The 19,267-nt window shown below is 37.6% G+C and overlaps 1 protein-coding gene across 3 annotated transcripts in view; it reads left to right on the top strand.

The window, feature by feature from the left end:
• Positions 1-19,267, top strand: part of Lyst (lysosomal trafficking regulator) — a 175,270-nt gene that overhangs the window by 71,041 nt on the left and 84,962 nt on the right. For all 3 annotated transcript variants that reach the window (XM_029468643.2, XM_029468642.2, XM_021180035.3), the window contains exons 17-26: positions 1,303-1,548; positions 4,286-4,459; positions 6,415-6,564; positions 7,378-7,515; positions 9,957-10,155; positions 11,050-11,181; positions 14,365-14,980; positions 15,931-16,108; positions 17,061-17,230; positions 18,274-18,504. In XM_029468643.2, the coding sequence (XP_029324503.1) occupies positions 1,303-1,548; positions 4,286-4,459; positions 6,415-6,564; positions 7,378-7,515; positions 9,957-10,155; positions 11,050-11,181; positions 14,365-14,980; positions 15,931-16,108; positions 17,061-17,230; positions 18,274-18,504 (2,234 nt within the window). The remainder of the gene's footprint in view (positions 1-1,302; positions 1,549-4,285; positions 4,460-6,414; positions 6,565-7,377; positions 7,516-9,956; positions 10,156-11,049; positions 11,182-14,364; positions 14,981-15,930; positions 16,109-17,060; positions 17,231-18,273; positions 18,505-19,267) is intronic.

Here is a 19,267-nt window from a genome sequence, read left to right as displayed (position 1 = left end):
TTCACATTATTCTTTAATTTTGCCCTACCAGTGCACAGTTCAAGAGCTACTGGTGGGGATTCTTGTTAATAGCACCAGTCAGCTATACTGGACTGTAAATAAGACATGTTCTATGCTTAATGGGACTACGTAAATTTCTATGACTTCTTATAAGTGACCAAATCCTAGGATTCTCTTTGACTTCTGTGAGTAGTAGATCAGAGAAGTTTGACATGGACCAGTGTTGGTTGAAACTACTATCTGTGAAAGGAAAAATTTGACTTAATTTTATTTACTTATCATGACAGTGTGAAACTTAGTTCTAATGAAAGAAAAATCTATTCAGAGATATTCCTTTTTAAAATTGAAAATAGATTCTTCTCTTATACCGTACATCCCAACCAGTTTCCTCTCCTTCCACTCCTTCTAATGACCCTCCCCCATCTTCTCTCTCCCCCAGATCCACTCCCTGTCTGTTCCTGTTCAGAAAAGAGTAGGCTTGAAAGACAGAACAGCCAAAGAGGACAAAACAAAATATACTAGGACAAAGCAAATGCCCTCATATCAAGGCTGGCTAAGATAACCCAATAGGAAGAAGAGTCTGAGGAGCCGGCAGGAGAGTCAGAGACACTCCCTCTCCTACTATTAGGAGTCCCACAAAAATGTCATGCTAACAGCCTTAATATATACACAGAAGATCTGGTACAGACCTATGCAATCCCTATGCTTGCTATTTTGGTCTCTGTGAGCCCTTGTGAGCCCTGTTTAGTTGATTCAGTGGGCCATACTCTGGTGTCCTCCAATCCCCTCTGACTACTACATTCTTTTCTTCCCTCAGAGACACATTTAACTAAGTAGGCAGCCTATGAGCAAATCCAAAATAAAAACTTGGGTAAGTTAGCCTAGAGTCCAGGTATTTCTAAGAATTTAGAACAGTGCCAAAAACAAGTTAACCATGGCAGAAGACTTAATTCTCCTGTATTAAATATATAAGGTCTTATCTATGTGAGTTTGATTATGGTACTAATAATACATTCTCTGAATAATGAGAAAAGGGCTTAGCCCTAGCTAGTAGTATTTATGTTTTAATTTCATGTTGATTCTGGATGTATCAAAGGCAGACTCCTCAGTTGTGCTTCATGTCACTGGTCACAGTTTAACTGGTCAGTGCTGTTGTGAGAGGCAGCTGTGCCTCTCTGTCTATCTTTATTTGTGGCTATCTTTTAAAAAATAAAAAATAAAAATTAGTTAAGTGAAATATCTGCTAGTTGATAGGTAACATTTTAAACTGTTTTGTCACTAAATGAAATGTTTGTGTTTTAGGAAAGTCTTTCAGTTGTTTATACAACTTACTGTCCTGCTCAGTACACCATCTATGAACCAGTGATTCGACTCAAGGGCCAAGTGAAAACTCAGCCCTCTCAAAGACCCTTCAGCTCAAAGGAAGCCCAGAGCATCTTGCTAGAACCTTCTCAACTCAAAAGCCTCCAGCCTACGGAATGTAAAACCATCCAGGGCCTTCTGCATGAGATTGGTGGGGCTAGCGTATTTGTTTTTCTCTTTGCTAGGGTAAGAGTCATAGTCATAGTTTTCTCTGAACAGAAGCTCCATCTCTTTAGTGATAAACTGTAAGGCTTCTTATAGAATACCAAAAAACTATGCGCAAATATACTTTGTAAAACTTTAAGACAAAAAATTATCATATATTGCAGCTGATACTAAGCTTTCAGCCATGGGTGAAAAGGGTTTATTTTAATTTTTGAAGATTTTAGAAGTTTTCTACTATCCACAAATATAATTGGAACAAGTAAATGTTAAATATGTGAGTTTTTAAATTGTCTTTGGAAAGAAAAATATATGCTATAATAATGATATGAAAGAAATAATTTTTTTGGTTTTTTGAGACAGGGTTTCTCTGTATAGCCCTGGCTGTCCTGGAACTCACTCTGTAGACCAGGCTCACCTCGAACTCAGAGATCCACCTGCCTCTGCCTCCCGAGTGCTGGGATTAAAGGCATGCACCACCACGCCCGGCCTGAAAGAAATGATTTGAAATGATTAATCTATTTTAATTATGTGTATGTGTTTGTGTGTGTATTCACATAACATGTGTATATACTGGTAGAAGCTTGTGTGTCACCTGACCTGGGTGCTGGGAACCAAACTCAAGTCCTCTGAAAAAGCAGCAAGCTCCCTTAACCATTGAGTTATCTCTCTAAATTCAAGATGTTTTCTTTTTTTTTTAAAAAAGAGAGAGAAAACTTTGTTTATAAGCATCATTTTATTTATCTTCTCTCTTTAGCTGCTCACAGGCAGGAAGAGCATCTTTCCTGATAGAGAATGAGCAGTCCATAATTCAATACTTCCTATTTTAAGGTTTGCTGAAAAACACAATTTGGACACAAATAACCTTGTTTTGCTACATATAATTTCTACTTCCTCAGGTCTATAACCCTGTTTAAGGCAATGTTGATCTTCCTTTATCCTTAGAATGTCATTTTATTTTATCCTTAAGTGTATTTCTAAAACATCATCAGATTTTCACAGTATGCCCTTCAGGGACTTGCTTCCTTTAATGAGGCCACCTTTGATCTAATTTTGCAACAAAGGATGCACCAGCATTTGCTCGTTTTTTAAAAAATGATTTATTTATTTATTTTATATATGTGAGTACATTGTAGTTCTCTTCAGACACACCAGAAGAGGGCACCAGATCTCATTACAGCTGGTTGTGAGCCACTATGTGGTTGCTGGGAATTGAACTCAGGACCTCTGGAATAACAGTGTTCTTACCTACTGAGCCCCAGCATTTGTTCTTGTTAAAGTTTTAATAAAGGTCTTGCTAGCATCTTCTCTACCCTAATGTGTTTCCTGTCTTGTCACTCATCCTCCTACTGCTTTTCCCCATCTAGTATCTAGGTGAATAGATTTTTGTGATCTCCTTTCACGTTCAAAATGTATGTCCTTTTTTCCCTTTTTATCTAGGTAGTAAATATAATTGGATCATAGAAGAAAACATTTAATTTCTACTGTGCATATATTTATGATCTTGCTAATAGACTTTTGAAGTATGTTTTCACATTTAAATTTAAAATGTGTTCAGTATTCTTCTGCTTCCTATAAAGATAAAATGTATTTTTCTTAAAAGCCTTATATAAACAGCCTGTCTTTTAAGCCTAGTTTGTTTAAGCCAAACAGAAATGTGAACCTTTAGGTGTTCCAAGTATAGGCCTGTGCCTTTCTAGATGTGCCCTGTGCCCATTCACCATGTCCCTATGTTCCCCATATTCAGGCCAAGTATGCCTTTCACTTCAGGCTACCTTCTTAGTGCAGCCTTCCTTAAGCCAACAGAGGGGTCAGACGTGGTTGCTGAGCAAAATCCTGAATGTATGCAACAGAAATCTGAACCTTGTCTTTGTCGTTTATTGTACTAATCATGCCTGGTCCTTATAAGTCAGAGGCACTGGTTGAAGTATGCTACTAGGCACAAAATGTGGCTTTTCTTTTTGCCTTTATCTTTACACTTCACAGGAACCCTCATGGTACATTGTACCCTTTGCTTCTCTATGTCTCCCATAACACATGATGTTGTTGGGTCTGCTTCTTATTTTTTTTAACTTTTATTCTTCTCTCATACTGTATATCCTGACTCCCCCAGATCAATTCCTCCTGTTTACCTAAGGAAAAAAAAAAAAAAAAAAAAGGCAGGCCTCTCAGCGATATCCACTGAACATGGCCTAACCAGATACAATAAGTCTGGGCACAGACCCTCATATCACAACTGAACATGGTACCATAAGAACACGGCCCACAGAATCAACGAGCAGGTCTCATAGGGGCTCATAGAAACAGAAGTGACAAACACAGACCCTGTATGGGTCTGAACTAGGTCCTCTGTATATACCCTATGGTCCTGTGCTTTGGTGTTCCTGTGGGACTCCCAGTAATGGGAATGGGGGTTTTCTCTGACTCTTGACTGCACTTGAGCCTGTTTCTTGGTCGACCATGGAAAACTCAAATTCTATGATCCCATTTCAGATTACTAAGTATAAGATGCTAGTGATCTCTAAGGCTGTCAGTGTTATCTGTTCATTTTATTATATTTGAGAAATTAAAAAGAATGGAATTTATAATTTTCAGTTTTGCTTATCCATAGTTTTAAATATTTAATAATTAACATTTAAATCCAAATAAGTTATAGTGTAAGCATCAAAAATACTTGATTTGACATTATTTTAGATGATCATATACATTAAATCTTTACTATTAACAGACTAAGAGGAAAACATCTACTTTTTGTTTTCAGGTTGTTGAACTTAGTAGCTGTGAAGAAACTCAAGCATTAGCACTGCGGGTTATACTGTCTTTAATTAAGTACAGCCAACAGAGAACACATGAATTGGAAAATTGTAATGGACTCTCTATGATTCACCAAGTGTTGGTCAAACAGAAATGCATTGTTGGCTTTCACATTTTGAAGGTATTACTTCACAAAATTTGTTCTTGTTTCTATGCAGTGACATCTCTTATCAAAATTTTCCATAATCATTTTATGTTGCTAGTAAGTAAAGGAAACTTATTAATGTATATGTAGTCAAACCTTGATACTCTTTTGATTCTTTCCATAATAATTTTTCTTTTTTCTAAGTATTTTAGAAAGGAAGAAAATAAACCATAAGAATTTTAGGTCTAAATAGACACAGAAGTATTTTACGGCAAGCCCTTTGTTCTGTGGCTAATGGACTTGTTTATCTCACTCTCACACTTGTTATAGTTCCCCCTGGGATGTACCTCTGCAGTCAACCCATGTTGCTACCGTTAGAATTTGTTCTTGTTGTTTGTCATGTTTGTATGTAGGGGGCCTTAGGATATGTATGCACTGGTGAGTGCACATACAGGTGTGTGTATGTGTGTGTTCTCAGAGGACAGAGGTGGATATCAGGTGCCTTCCTCCAGCTCTCCAACTTAATTTCTGAGATAGGGCTTTCATACTGAACCTGAAGTTCAGCTTGGCTAAATGTTCTGGTCTCTGCCCTGCCTTAGTACTGTTACAGGTGTACATAGGCACAGCTAACTCTCATGAGAGGTTTTGGACTCAAGTACTCATTCTTGTGTGGAAGACGATTTACCAACTGAGCCATTTCCCAGCTCTGAAATTTTGTTATATAATATTTTATTTCTTATTGAGAATTTCATACATATGCATAAAATACTTTGGTCAGATCCACTTCCTACTTCTCCCTTCCAGCTCTCCTGGACCCTACCCCAACAAGACTGCCTTCCAACTTCATATCCTCTTGTTCCTTTTTCTTTTTTATATTTTCTTATTAGAAATAAATTCTCTTCTTATACAGCATATCCCGATCATAGTTTCTCCTCCTTATACTCCTCCCTGTTCCTCCTCATCCTCTCTCCAGATCCACTCCTTTCCTGCCTCTCCTAAGGAAAAAAAAAAAAAAACCCAACAGGTTCCTAAGAGATAACAACCAAACATGACAAAGTAAAATATAAGATAAAGCAAAAAACTATCATTGAAGTTGCACATGGCAACACAAAAGGAGGAAAATAGTCTCCGAAGCAAGCACGAGCGAGAGACAGAGACATACACATTCTCACAGTTAGGAGTCCATAGAAGTACTAGACTAATAGCTATAATATGTACACAGAGGAAATGGTGCAGACCCAGGTAGGCCCTCTGATTGCTGCTTCAGTCTCTCTGAGCTTATGCACTTTATTTGGTTGATTTAAAAGGCCTTATTCTCCTGGTATCCTCCATCCCCTCTGGCTCTTAACTCTTTCCACCTCTTCCTGTATATTGCCTTTATTATATTTTAGGTATGTCCCTTCTATCTCTGATCTCTCCAGGACTTTTATTATGAAAGATTAGGGAAGTGAGAGCGTTGATGTTGAGAGTTATCAATCACTAGTGATTGTTGATTTCTGTTATTTTGTTGTTGTTAGTGGTGGTGGTGGTGGTGGTGATAGTGGTGGTGGTGGTGGTGATGGTGACAGTGGTGGAGAAGGTGGTGGTGGTGGTGGTTAGATGTAATTGTAGTAGGCCTTACATTCTTTCCTTTCCATCTTCTTTGAGCGACAAGAAGGATAAAGCAATAGCTAGAAGGTTGCTTAGTATCTATAATATGCATACCATAGGTTCCATCCCTAGCACTGCAAAAAATTAAAATCAAGATGAGTTGTAGGTGTTTTATCCTGTGTTTGAAATAAAAATAGTCATAAATGTTTGAAAATTTATGATTTGCAACTAAGTTGAATTGCTTTATAACACAGATATTTGGAGAAATGTTTAATTTTTCTAGTTTTTTTTTTTCAATTTGATGGTATGACTGCTGAGCTAAAAAGTTTGATAATTCTGGTAAACATATATTTAGTTAATCAGTCATTACTGAAATTTACACTAATGCTAATTTTCTGTAGACCCTTCTTGAAGGTTGCTGTGGTGAAGAAGTTATCCACGTCAGTGAGCATGGAGAGTTCAAGCTGGATGTTGAGTCTCATGCTATAATCCAAGATGTTAAGCTGCTGCAGGAACTGTTACTTGACTGGAAGATATGGAATAAGGCAGAGGTATGTAATGCATACTTTTATTTCATCTGCGTATTGTTGTACTGTACATGCAGCATTGGGTTTGCTTACCCTGATCATTTTAAGTACCTTATTTAGAAGCATTGCTTGCATTCAGATATTACATAGCCATCACCAACAATCACCTCCACAGTTTTCAGATTATAAAGGCAGAGCTCTGTACCCACCAGGCCTCTTTTCCTCTCCCCATCCTCACAGCTGCCATGGTACTTTAGGGTCTGTGATTATATTAGTATAATGCCTCCTGGATTCATTCATGATGGTTTTTACTCCTCTGAGGTTGAGGAATATTGTAGTGTGGGTGTATGCTGTGGTGTCCTGGGCCTCTCGCCCTCCCCTTCCCAAAGGTCATTTAAATATAATCATCTAAATAAGCATTTTAAAGGACATGAGATAGGAAAGAGGTGAGGTGCATCTAGAAGGAGTTAGCAGAGGAGTGTGAATATGATCAAAATACATTAGATGCATGCATGAAAGTACTAAATCATCAGTAAAAAATATTTCTAACAATCGCTGATCATTCTGGAGGAAAGGATAATTTTGCTGCTTCAGTGTAATGCTAATTTTAAACGTAAATCCAGAAGTGTATGCCCTGTGTAAAGCTCTGAACTTCCTGAAGTAATGATGAGCTGAATGGAATACATTTTAAGACTTACTTTCCCCTCCACACCAACAGACTCAAGCTTTGAAGTAGACTATGCACAGTGTGTTAAATAGTTATGTTTCTAGGCTTCTAAGAGACCCACAGCATATTTTCATAACTGTGTGCTAATTGGTGCATGCTTATTTTCTCAGAAAGGTGTGTGGGAGACTCTGCTAGCAGCTTTGGAAGTCCTCATCCGGGTAGAGCACCACCAGCAGCAGTTTAATATTAAGCAGTTGCTGAACGCCCACGTGGTTCACCACTTCCTACTGACCTGTCAGGTTTTACAGGTACTTTTCCCATAGCTTCTCTGCAGGGGCATCTTCTGCAGTTGCTTCTATTTAATAACCTACTGCTGTGCACATCAGAGTTTCACAAGTCAATGGGAATTTTTTTCTGTCTTTTATCTTCCTTACTCTGTAAGCATGTTTTCTTTCAGCTCTTGCCTCCTGATCTTTATTTGCACTGTCATCTTCTCTGACTCAAACTACAAAAGAACAGCTACTAAATTTCTGCATGTTTCTTTGTATTGGAATATAATCATTTTGTGGTTTCCTGAACATCAGCTGTTAGTGATCCTTAACTCACTATATAGTCTTTAAATAACAACTTACATATATGTGTGCTTTTAATAAATAAAACTTAATCATAGTCTATTTTATGTTAACTAGCAACATGGATATATACCTAAAATACTATGTTAAAAAGTGACACAAACTCACGTACTATGTCTGTGCTGTGATCTGCCTTTACAAATGCCCTTTTGTCTGCCTGGTTAGTATATTGGACATCTCCAAGATTTTGTTTTTGTTTTTAGTGTTTGAAACATGTTGATCTTGTCAAGTGAGGTAAGTCCAGACGTTCTGTGGGATCTTTACTATTTCATGAGGCCAGTACTTTTGCTTCTGCAGCCTGACACCTTTACTGTATTGGTGGGTTAAAATGTTGGGGCTGGCCAGCGGCTCACATGTCCGGGTTCGGTTCGAGCCTGGAAGGCATCTTGGAATCTGGAAGAAAAGAGGGAGCCTAGGTGGGTTGAGAAATAATGGAACCAAGACAACTAGTCTGCTCAAGGTTCAAATTTTTAATGGCGGACAGACACGCTTTATAAAAGAGGGGGGAAAGTCCATTCCCGCCAATTCATCCTTGGAGCCTGGAACCAGCTGCAGGTGATGATGTGCAGTATAGGGCGTAGACTCTGGAATAGCTTGAGGGGGGGGGGGCTCTCAGCAGGTAGCAGTATCTTGAAGAGGAACAGCAGCAGTGGCAGAACAATAGAGTGGTCTAGGGAGGAAGGCTCCACCCTAGATAATCTCCTTAGTGGCAGCAAGGTCAAGTTCTGGCTCAGCCTGCTTCAGGCTTATGGGAGGCTACATTAAAATCCAAATACTGTGACAATACCCCAAAGAGGTCTGTGTGATCTGATGACTAAATTGTCTCAAAATTAACAGCTCCCCTTTAAGTCCTCTGATTCCGCAGTACATAACAGTAAATGGAGTGGAGGGACAATTATGTGTCATATTTGGACATATGGAGACAGAAGACAAGGCAGTTTTATATTCTGTGCCCTTAATCAGGAGGTTAATTACTGAGGAGATGGAGTTTAAGGACTAAACAAGTTATGACAGCCTCTATTTTTAGGAAGGTGTGACATCCTACTAAGTTCTATAATCCAAGCAGTTGGAAACACAGCACAAAGAAGCTGGGGGCCTGTGTTTGGTCATAGTTGTACAATTATTTGTTTCTTTGTGTGGTTCAAGCTAGTCAAATAGCCATTTAAGCCTATATTCTGGAAGTGAAAGATCAGCCCACTGTAATAACCACTGTGAGAAAGGACTCTGTAAGCTGGGGCACAGGATATTCTGTAACTTGTTTGCTGTATTACAAGAGGTTCATGCAGATCTAGTAGCCATAGTGGATAATAGTACTAACAGTGATGCTAGTATTAAAAGAACTAAGATTTTTATGGCTTTATGCACTTTAAAAAACTTCAGTTTGGAACATTTCTGATTTGGGGTTTTCAGATACTCATCTATAAAGTCTGTACAAATATCCTCCAAATCCAAAAACCTGAAATCTAAAGCTGTTCTGGTCTACAGCGTTTTGAATTAGAAGATGGCTTAGTGTCTGAGAGGCTGTTCTAAGAGTTTGTATCTTTGAAAAAAAAAACTTTTTGTTATTGTTTTACAAGATTGGGTTTCTCTGTGGTGTCATTGAATTTGTAAAATGAGCATACATACTAGTGTTAGCATATTCATATAGACAAAGAGACAGAATAGCAATGTTAATGTAAGTGTGGGGCCACATTGCACACTTGAATTCTGCAGTGTAACTTGGCTCAGTTAACTAAATTAAGAGGGCTAGAATTAAACTGCCATCACTTGTAATTAATTTTTAATGGCAAAAATCACTGGGGTTGAAAAGTAGTACTTCAAATTAATGTTAAATATGGTTAGACTAGAGTAGTAAACCAACAATCTTCTATCTTAAGAAGAATATCAGTGAGATGACTTGGCAGGTAGGGTGCTTGCCGTATAGGCCTGATGACTCCGATCTGCAGAACTACATTAAAGCAGAAGAGAACCAACTCCACAAAGGTGTCTTCTGACCTCTACATATGCACCTCCAACACTAATCATAATGACTTTTAAAGGACTATCTTGTTTAAATAAAAAAAATATTAGCTGACAGTTCTTTAAATCTAAAGAGATTTTGGCTTTTATTTTTACAGGAACACAGAGAGGGGCAGCTTACATCCATGCCCCGAGAAGTTTGTAGATCATTTGTGAAAATCATTGCAGAAGTCCTTGGTTCTCCTCCAGACTTGGAATTATTGACAGTTATTTTCAATTTCCTGTTAGCTGTACACCCTCCTACTAATACTTATGTTTGTCACAATCCCACAAACTTCTACTTCTCTTTGCACATAGGTGAGTAAGATCATTGTTAGATTGTAGCCATTTCTACTCCTGTCTTTTTCCTGCCAATCCATATTTGTTTTGATATTTACTGAATGGTCTGTCTGTGCTGGGAAAAGCCCTAATTGTGTGTTGGTGGATAAAAGGCAGTGAGTTGCTAGATATATCCAGAGAATAAACAGGGGTGAATGAGAGCAAAAAGATAATGTAGTTGTATGTTGATGGTACATTTAAAAAGTTAAGATGGAAAATTTCAGTATGAACCTGAAAAGGATGATTAAACTGAAAGAAAGTATTACTTAGGATTCATATCATATACTGAAGAGAATTCATAAAAATATAAGACACAGATCGGAGAGATGGCTCAGTAGCTAAGAGCACTTGCTCTTTCAGAGGGTCTAAGTTCAGATTCCAGCACCTACCTACTACTGCCTATAACTCTAGCTCCAAGGGATCTGATACCTTCTTTTGACCATTGCAGGTTCTAGGTATACATGTGAGAGCTAATATACATACACATAAATTAAACTTTAAGAATTTAATATATAGGCACACGACATAATTCTTATTCAAGGAATAAACAGGTAAACAGTCTATTTTTGAGAGATCAGAATTACACAGTAAAGGGAAACTGTAAAATGTGAAACCACAGAAATAATTGTTAAGACAGTTGGAGTTCAAAGAATGTAGAAGTTAACAGTCACCAAATCCAAAGTGAGAAATTATAAAGGGACTACTTATATACTATTATATTTGATACTATATTTGGAGCAGGCCTTATTTGTTTCTTTTTGAACATTTTTTGTCAAAATTCATGTATAATGATTTACTTTTAAAGGTTTTTGTTGTTGTTATTGTTTTACCCTATTTAAAGTTTTGCTATCTGAAAACCACTTTGAATTCCAGACGGCAAGATCTTTCAGGAGAAAGTGCAGTCACTCGTGTACCTGAGGCATTCTAGCAGCGGAGGGCAAGCCTTCCCCAGCCCTGGATTCCTGGTAATAAGCCCATCTGCCTTTACTGCAGCTCCTCCTGAAGGTAATAATAGCAACTACTAAACTACCGCTCATATTATTTCAGTTATGAATATTCATGGATATTAAATTGTGCTTATTGTAGCAGTATAACATAACGGTATCTAGCCCAAAGTATATTTAAAGAATCCAATTTTATCTGTCAAAATGAATTTGTGTTTACACACACACACACACACACACACACACACACATATTCAGGACATAAGTGTGAGAGGGGAATGTGGGAGAAGGGATTTTAGCCCTCCTTCTAGAAAGAAGATCCACTTGGAAGTTCTGGTAGCTAGAAGAGGAGGCAGTCATCCCTTTGGACCACCCTAACAACCTCCTGTCTGTGGCTTCTCCGACACTGCCCCAGTTCCCTGGACTGCTATGGTATTAGCCAGAAATGCAGCAGTTTCTTTGATGCTGTCTTCAGTATCTGAGCCTGTGGCTGTTGACTTGAAAAGCCTAATTGTGGTTCCCAGCCAGCCAGCTTCACTGCTTTAAATGCTTGCCCCATCATTGCTGTGTGAACAGAGATAATTCTCTTTTCTTTCTCCATAGACTGAGTATTTAAGTCTTTAAACTCAATAGTAATTTCCTATTTTCTTAGTTATTCTTAATAGAGTACATAGTGTGTGTAGATTTCCTGGACATGAACTGGCCCTACGTGTTTCTCATCCCAGCAGCTGTCCTCTTTATCGTCAGGACAGCCTTATCTTCTACTCTACTATAAACATCTATTAAGTCTTGGAGGCAAAGTAGATCTACAGAAAAGCAGGACAAGATGTATGGGTGTTAATCTCCAATTGTGTTTCTTTTCTTTCTTTTTTTTTTTTTTTAAGATTTTATTTATTCTTATATGTAAGTACACTGTAGCTGTCTTCAGACAGACCAGAAGAGGGCGTCAGATCTCACTATGGATGGTTGTGAGCCACCATGTGGTTGCTGGGATTTGAACTCAGGACCTTCAGAAGAGCAGTCACTGCTCTTACCCGCTGAGCCATCTCACCAGCCCCCCAATTGTGTTTATTTTCTAAAGCATTTCAGTTTTTCTGTCTGAATCTAATAGAAGAGAAATTGGGAAAGAGCCTGGAACACTTTGGCACAGGGGAAATTTCCTGAACAGAACACCAATGGCTCAGGCTCTAAGATCAACAATTGACAAATGGGGGCTCATGAAGCTGAAAAGCTTCTGTAAGGCAAAGGACACTGCCATAGGACAAAACAGGAACCTACAGACTCAGCAAAACTTTACCAACCCTACATCTAGTGTAGTTTGTTTTAATAGTCATTTATTATAATATTTTAAGGCTATGTTTTAGTTAGTTCCATCTAGTATTTTATAGGAAATATATTTTTAAAAATTGTATGATTCTGAATTATTTTCAAATATAGTCGTGCCCCATTTTTCTGGATTATTTGAACAATCTTTTAGTAACTTTCGCCTGCCAGACAAAATCAAGAAATAACTAGGAAAGAGTTCCAAGCTGTGGATCTGTTTTATCGGCACAAAGCTTTACCTCTAGAATAGTTCTTTCAGAAGCTATTTACACTATCATAGTTATAAAACGTGAACATGCACACAGGAACCTGAGAATGTCATTCAAACACTGGTTGCTGTGTGCCTCTTTATTCTAGCTTGTATCCTTGAAGAGAGGGGTTAGGCCAGAGCCTGAGGATATCAATTCTTAGCTATTGGCCTGGTGCTGCTGCTCCATTGCTGCTGGTTCACAGCCACGTTTGGGGTAATTTGTCGTATGCTCATAAGGGACTTTTCTGGCCTCCTTAGCATAGTGTTCTCACATTACATTGGAGAGCTATGAAGACGAGGGCTGGTTATCTCTCCTTAGTAAGAACTGCAGAAACAGAGGAGAAAGAACAGAAATAGTCTGAGGGCCGACTGTCGAATAATGACAAGTACCAGCTTTTACTAAGCACCTGTTACAGTCCAGGCACAGTATCACTGTATCACACACATGAGTTCTCTTCATCCTTAAAAACTCTCTGCAGAGTTGACATTTTTGAACTCTTATCGTACATTTTCAGAAACTACCACTTATATAGTAATTCACTGATTTCCCTGTGACCTCTGAACTAACAGAACTTTTATTTGAATTAGTCATGTCTTCTTGCAAAGCCTGAGCTCTTTTCACTTTGTCTTGTTTGTACCCTGTCTCTGGCCTAAGGAAATTAAATTGCACCGTAATTTACCTAATTTCTGAACCATTAATCCTAATGACTTCAAGCTGCACCATCAGTACTTTACTAATGAAACAGGAAAGCACATATCTTTGAAAGCTTAATAAAATGTAGTTAAAAGAAAAGTAGTTTGGGCACATACAAATTTTAAGCATTTTTTTTGGCTAGGAAAATTATCATCTATAATTCTTGAGTAGTGCAAGGCAAGGTGGGCTGTGGCATGGTTGTGACTTTAGAAGAGAAGTGGTGCTGTTTAGCAGATTTTTTTCTTAATTTTTTATTATTTAAATGCATTTTATACATCACGCATATTAATAATATTGAGTATTTTGAGAATAATACATAAAAATTTGTTCAGCTCTTATATTCATATCCTTTCGTACCCTAAAAATATCATTAATGAATATTTAATACTATCCATAACTGAGGATCCTATATCTAATGTTGAATACTAAATTGTTTCAAAACATACAAAATATTCTTTGGGAGTTAAGCATAGTAAAAGAGCATAAAATATTAAAAATGAATCATTATTCAGAAGCCCTTATATGACCCTTATATACCACTTGACATATCGAGAGAGTATTTAAAATGCATTACATATCTCTGTACATTGTCTAGCAATCAGTTTACTTAAAAAAGGTTATCAGTGTTTCTAGAAGAGAAATTATTTTATCAGTAAGTATATTTAGAATTTTTCAAAATAGCAAAAACTCTTTGAAGTTAAACATTAAGAAAATGCTAATTTTAAGCACAGGGAGAAAAATTATCAATAATATTTCCATGATGTTTGTAGAACATGATTTTAATACCTTCAACTGTTGATGTTCAGCAAACAGAGTAGTTATTTTAAGGTATACTTCGTTGTTCTGTCTCCCTTTTCATTTCTGACTTTATTGATTTGGATAGTCTGTGCCCTCTGGTTAGTCTGGTTAAGAGTTTATCTGTCTTGTTGATTTGTTTAGTAGACTTTTAAGTACTATTTTCTGTCTACATTCACTAGGAACCAGTTCTTCCAATATTGTTCCACAGCGGATGGCTGCTCAGATGGTTCGATCTAGAAGTCTACCAGCATTTCCTACTTACTTACCACTAATACGAGCACAAAAACTGGCTGGAAGTTTGGGTTTTAGTATTGACAAGTTACAAAATATTGCAGATGCCAACCCAGAGAAACAGAATCTTTTAGGAAGACCCTACCCACTGAAAACAAGCAAAGAGGAAGCATTCATCAGCAGCTGTGAGTCTGCAAAGACTGTTTGTGAAATGGAGGCTCTTCTTGCAGTCCAGGCCTCTGCCAGTGGGGTTTCCAGAGGATCACCGAGGTTCCCCAGGGCCAGAGTAGATCACAAAGATGTGGGAACAGAGCCCAGATCAGATGATGACAGTCCTGGGGATGAGTCTTACCCACGTCGACCTGACAACCTCAAGGGACTGGCCTCATTCCAGCGAAGCCAAAGCACTGTCGCAAGCCTTGGGCTTGCGTTTCCCTCTCAGAATGGATCTGCAGTTGCTAGCAGGTGGCCAAGTCTTGTTGATAGGAATGCTGATGACTGGGAAAACTTTACCTTTTCTCCTGCTTATGAGGCAAGCTACAACCGAGCCACAAGCACCCACAGGTACTCATGTTTTCTAGCCTCAGAATCCCTGCACTAGAAATGTCTTCATTATGCCACTTCTGATCATATTACAGTAATACCAAGCAGGAAGATTCCTTCTCACTTATTTCATTGTTAGATAACACTGAAATCTATACCCCCCCCCAAAGCCAGATAATTCTGTAAGGAAAATCTCTCCTGTGGTTTATTAGACAGGAAAATCCTAAGTTCAGAGGAGTCATCAGATTGATGTTTTTAGGTAATGTCTGGGATCTTGCGTGATGAAACTTTCTGTGGTAATGAAGTGCTCACTGTGGGACATTTGAAATGCAGCAAGAGCAACTGAGAGCCTGGATTGTTTTTTCTAAATATATTTTATTTGTTAATTCTTTGAGAATTTCTTACACCTCCCAACACCTCCAAGATACACTTCTGTTCTCTATCTTATCTTTACCCGTGCTCCCCACTTCATGTTCTCTCTCTGGTTTTTCTGAACAATCCACCATGTCCAATTTGTGCAGCATATATACTCATAAGTATGTTGCCATCCACTGGAGAGTGGTCACCCTGCTATGGGCCACACCTTTTAAAAACACCTGACCTTCCCTCAGAAGCCATTGGCTGTCCATACATGCTTAGTTGGGGTGGAGACTCATAAGCGCCTCCTTCCTCCATGCTGGGCTGTGGCCTTACCTTGGAGTCGTGCAGGACCTGGATATTTAACTCCAAATAGTCTAAGTAGCATATGTGGTCGGTCATGAATACTGTATTTTAGTATATTGTCTGCTAGAAAAACCTTTGTCTTAAAAGGCAAGTTTGTTAATCATGTTTAAATTAGGAAACATTTTTAAACCTTTTGAGCATTTGTCTTGCCATGTTAAAGTTACTACTCATTGCAGCTCCTAGGGTATTGTTCATATGCCTTTCTTTTTGATGCTGTGTTAGTAAGACTTTTCTGGTTTCTGTCACAGTGCCATTGAAGACTGTCTGATACCTATCTGCTGTGGATTATATGAACTCTTAAGTGGGATTCTTCTTGTCCTGCCTGATGCTATGCTTGAAGATGTGATGGACAGGATTATTCAAGCAGATATTCTTCTAGTCCTTGTTAACCACCCATCACCTGCTATCCAGCAAGGAGTAATTAAAGTAAGGGCAGGAACTAATAAGTGATGTTTTCATCAGGAATATATGAGTATGTATGTAATTTGTTTAGTATATGTTAAGACTTAAAGCTTATTTCATATTTAATGATAGTGAACTATTGGGCTTGAAGAGATGGCTTAGTAGTTGAGAGCATTGGGCTGCTCTTATAGGGGACCAAGGTTCAATTCTCAGCACCTATATAGTGGCCCACAATCATCTGCAATTTCAGTTCTAGGGCATCTGATACCCTTTCCTGGCCTCTGCAGGCACCAGAAACACAGTTTATAGATATAAATGCAGATAAGACATCCATATACATAAAATAAAAGTTAAAATAAAGTTATTTAAAGTAGCACTCTAAGTTTTGCTATTTCATACTGGCATTTTGCGTGTAGTATTCAATTTAATCTTAAGTCTTTCTCATATATTGATTTATATCAATTTACCAGTAAAGTCTATTTTACAAAAATTATAAGAATCATGTAGTTTATTGGAATTCTTTCCTGCCGTGTAGTATCAATTTTTGAACATTTCAGTCTCAGCTCAGTTATCTCCTTTTTAAAGAGGCCTTCCCTGATTGCCATGTCAGATTACTTCCCTCTAGCCATACTCTTTATTTACTCATATATGTATATATTCATATATTGTCTTCCTTTTAAATCTATTTGTACACTTGTTTTTAATCTCTAATGTAAAGTATAACTATTTACATTTGTCCATATGTTGTACATACTAAGTATACTGACAAATAAATGAATATTCAATATGGATAGCTTCCTTTAGAATCACCAATAGCATAGAGGTGCTAGTTAATTTCTTTATGCGGGTGACATGGTTTTTAGCTTTCTCTGTAAGCGTCTGTGTATGTGAATAAAAGGTAATAGCTTACAAATATAAGAATTATATACAGTTTGAGTTGTATATACTAAATGTTAACGTCTATTTGTTTCTTTAGCTGTTACATGCATACATTAATAGAGCATCAAAGGAGCAAAAGGACAAGTTTCTGAAGAACCGTGGCTTTTCCTTATTAGCCAACCAGTTGTATCTTCATAGGGGGACTCAGGAGTTGTTGGAGTGCTTTGTTGAAATGTTCTTTGGTCGACCGATTGGCCTGGATGAAGAGTGAGTTCTCTACACCACAATTCAGATCCTTTGTCTTAAGTATATAATTTAGTGACTATTTTGGATCTCAGAAAAGGTCTGCTATAAATCATTTCCCAGAGAATTGATTTGTTATTTTACATATGATGTTCTTTCTCTTATTACTTCTTCCTCTGTACTTTATTCACTACTTAGAAACTGGAAACTAATAATAACTGCAGTAGAAAATGAAGGTGACAGAGAAGATTTGACATGTAGCACTAACATGAGAAGCTACCTGAAAGAAAGGTGACCCCTGTAATCTCAGTGATGTGGTATTTGTGACCTGTCCGAGACATCCTAGGTCCCTTAGAGCCTTCTCTCGGAATTCCTGAATGTGTTCCTGATTCCTTAGATTTGACTTTGTAATAATTCTTAAGGATTAACAATATGTACAAAGATAAAAGAAAAAATTCACTGAAACTAACAGTTTTTTTTCTGTTTGATAGAGAAAAATATATACATCTTTGGTGTGGTAGACCCATTCAGACCTTGGTGGACTTAAATTATTTACTGTGTTCATTTTATGTATGTGTGTGTATTGCTGGTGATCAATCAAATCCAGGCCCTTATGTGTGCATGTCTCCACAAAATACTTAAACTGCTACACCACGGAGGCAGGTAGTTTTAGGTCAGGAGTGAGAGGTTTGTTCATTTTTGATAGCTATTTTTACTAGCTCACTGTCACTAAGATAGTTTGTAAACTAATAATTTTCCTTTACACTTGTTATAGTCCCACACAGCAGGCATTTTTTGGACACAAGATTGCCAATGGATGCGTTCAAATGAGTCCCCTGAAGTCATGAAATTGTATATGTATGTCACCTAAGTGTTTATGCATTTATCTTAGATTTTGTCTTATTGTAAACTGTAATCTTTTTGTAATTAAGAATTCTTTTTCTCAACACTGTTTTTTGATAATTTCAATATTAGATTTAAAAAACAGCTTGAGGTATCAAGCATTTATTCCCAGTTTGTGATTGACTACTCCTAACACGCTTTTCACTGTGTCCTATTTATTATAGATTTGATCTGGAGGAAGTGAAACACATGGAACTGTTCCAGAAGTGGTCTGTCATTCCAATTCTGGGACTAATAGAGACCTCTCTCTATGACAATATACTCTTGCACAATGCTCTTTTACTTCTTCTGCAAGTTTTAAACTCTTGTTCCAAGGTAGCAGACATGCTATTGGACAATGGTCTACTCTATGTCTTATGTAATACAGTAGCAGCCCTGAATGGATTAGAAAAGAAGTAAGTTTTAAACTGTTAATTAAAATTACATCTGATAAGATTGTTAGAAGGGGAAATAGTTAATAGGTTACCTTAAAGAGTTGGGGGTTTTTTGTAATGCTTTCAAAGAATTTCTTTCCCACAGAATTAAATTAAGTTGGAGATGGCATGTTTTTCATCACTTTGAATAATGTTTGACTAAGAATAGGATGCTCATATAACCCGGTTTGGGGTACTTAGAATTGAAGACAATAAGGCTACTCTCTGATGTTTATCAAGCTTCCACAGTTGTCTCTGTAGTTAAACCCCCACCAGGAAGAGATTAGATAGGGCTACTCACTGATCCACAAGGAGCTCAGAAACAGCGGAGGACTCTGTGGCCTCTCAGTGAACTCACTTGCTGATGTACTACTGCCTCCATGAGCAGTTTATAGCAATAGAGAATAGAGTAGCACTGCTAATACAAAGTAATCTCTAGTAGTCAAAAGTACACTGGCAAAGGGTTAAGAGCTGCCTCTCGAGTTAAAAGCTTTGAAAAATAATTAGATTTTGTATTTTTGGTGTCTTCACATCTGATGTATAGTTTAACAATTTTTATTAGCGTCCTATTAAAATGTGAATCTTAAGATGCACCATCTTGTTGTATGCCAAAGCACTGAATGCTGTCAATATTTTTGTAGAGTTCAGAGCATATCAGTGATTGTCTGGGGCAAAGGCAGACTCCTTATACTCACTAAGTTCAGCTTTAATTGGGCACTTATTGTTTGTAGGGTTCATGTGCTTA

Source organism: Mus caroli, unplaced genomic scaffold (genome assembly GCF_978045245.1).
Source record: "Mus caroli unplaced genomic scaffold, Mus_caroli_1 scaffold_15, whole genome shotgun sequence".
Taxonomy (NCBI): domain Eukaryota; kingdom Metazoa; phylum Chordata; class Mammalia; order Rodentia; family Muridae; genus Mus; species Mus caroli.
Note: the sequence above shows the minus strand (reverse complement) of the source record. Positions and strands in the feature narration are given on the sequence as shown.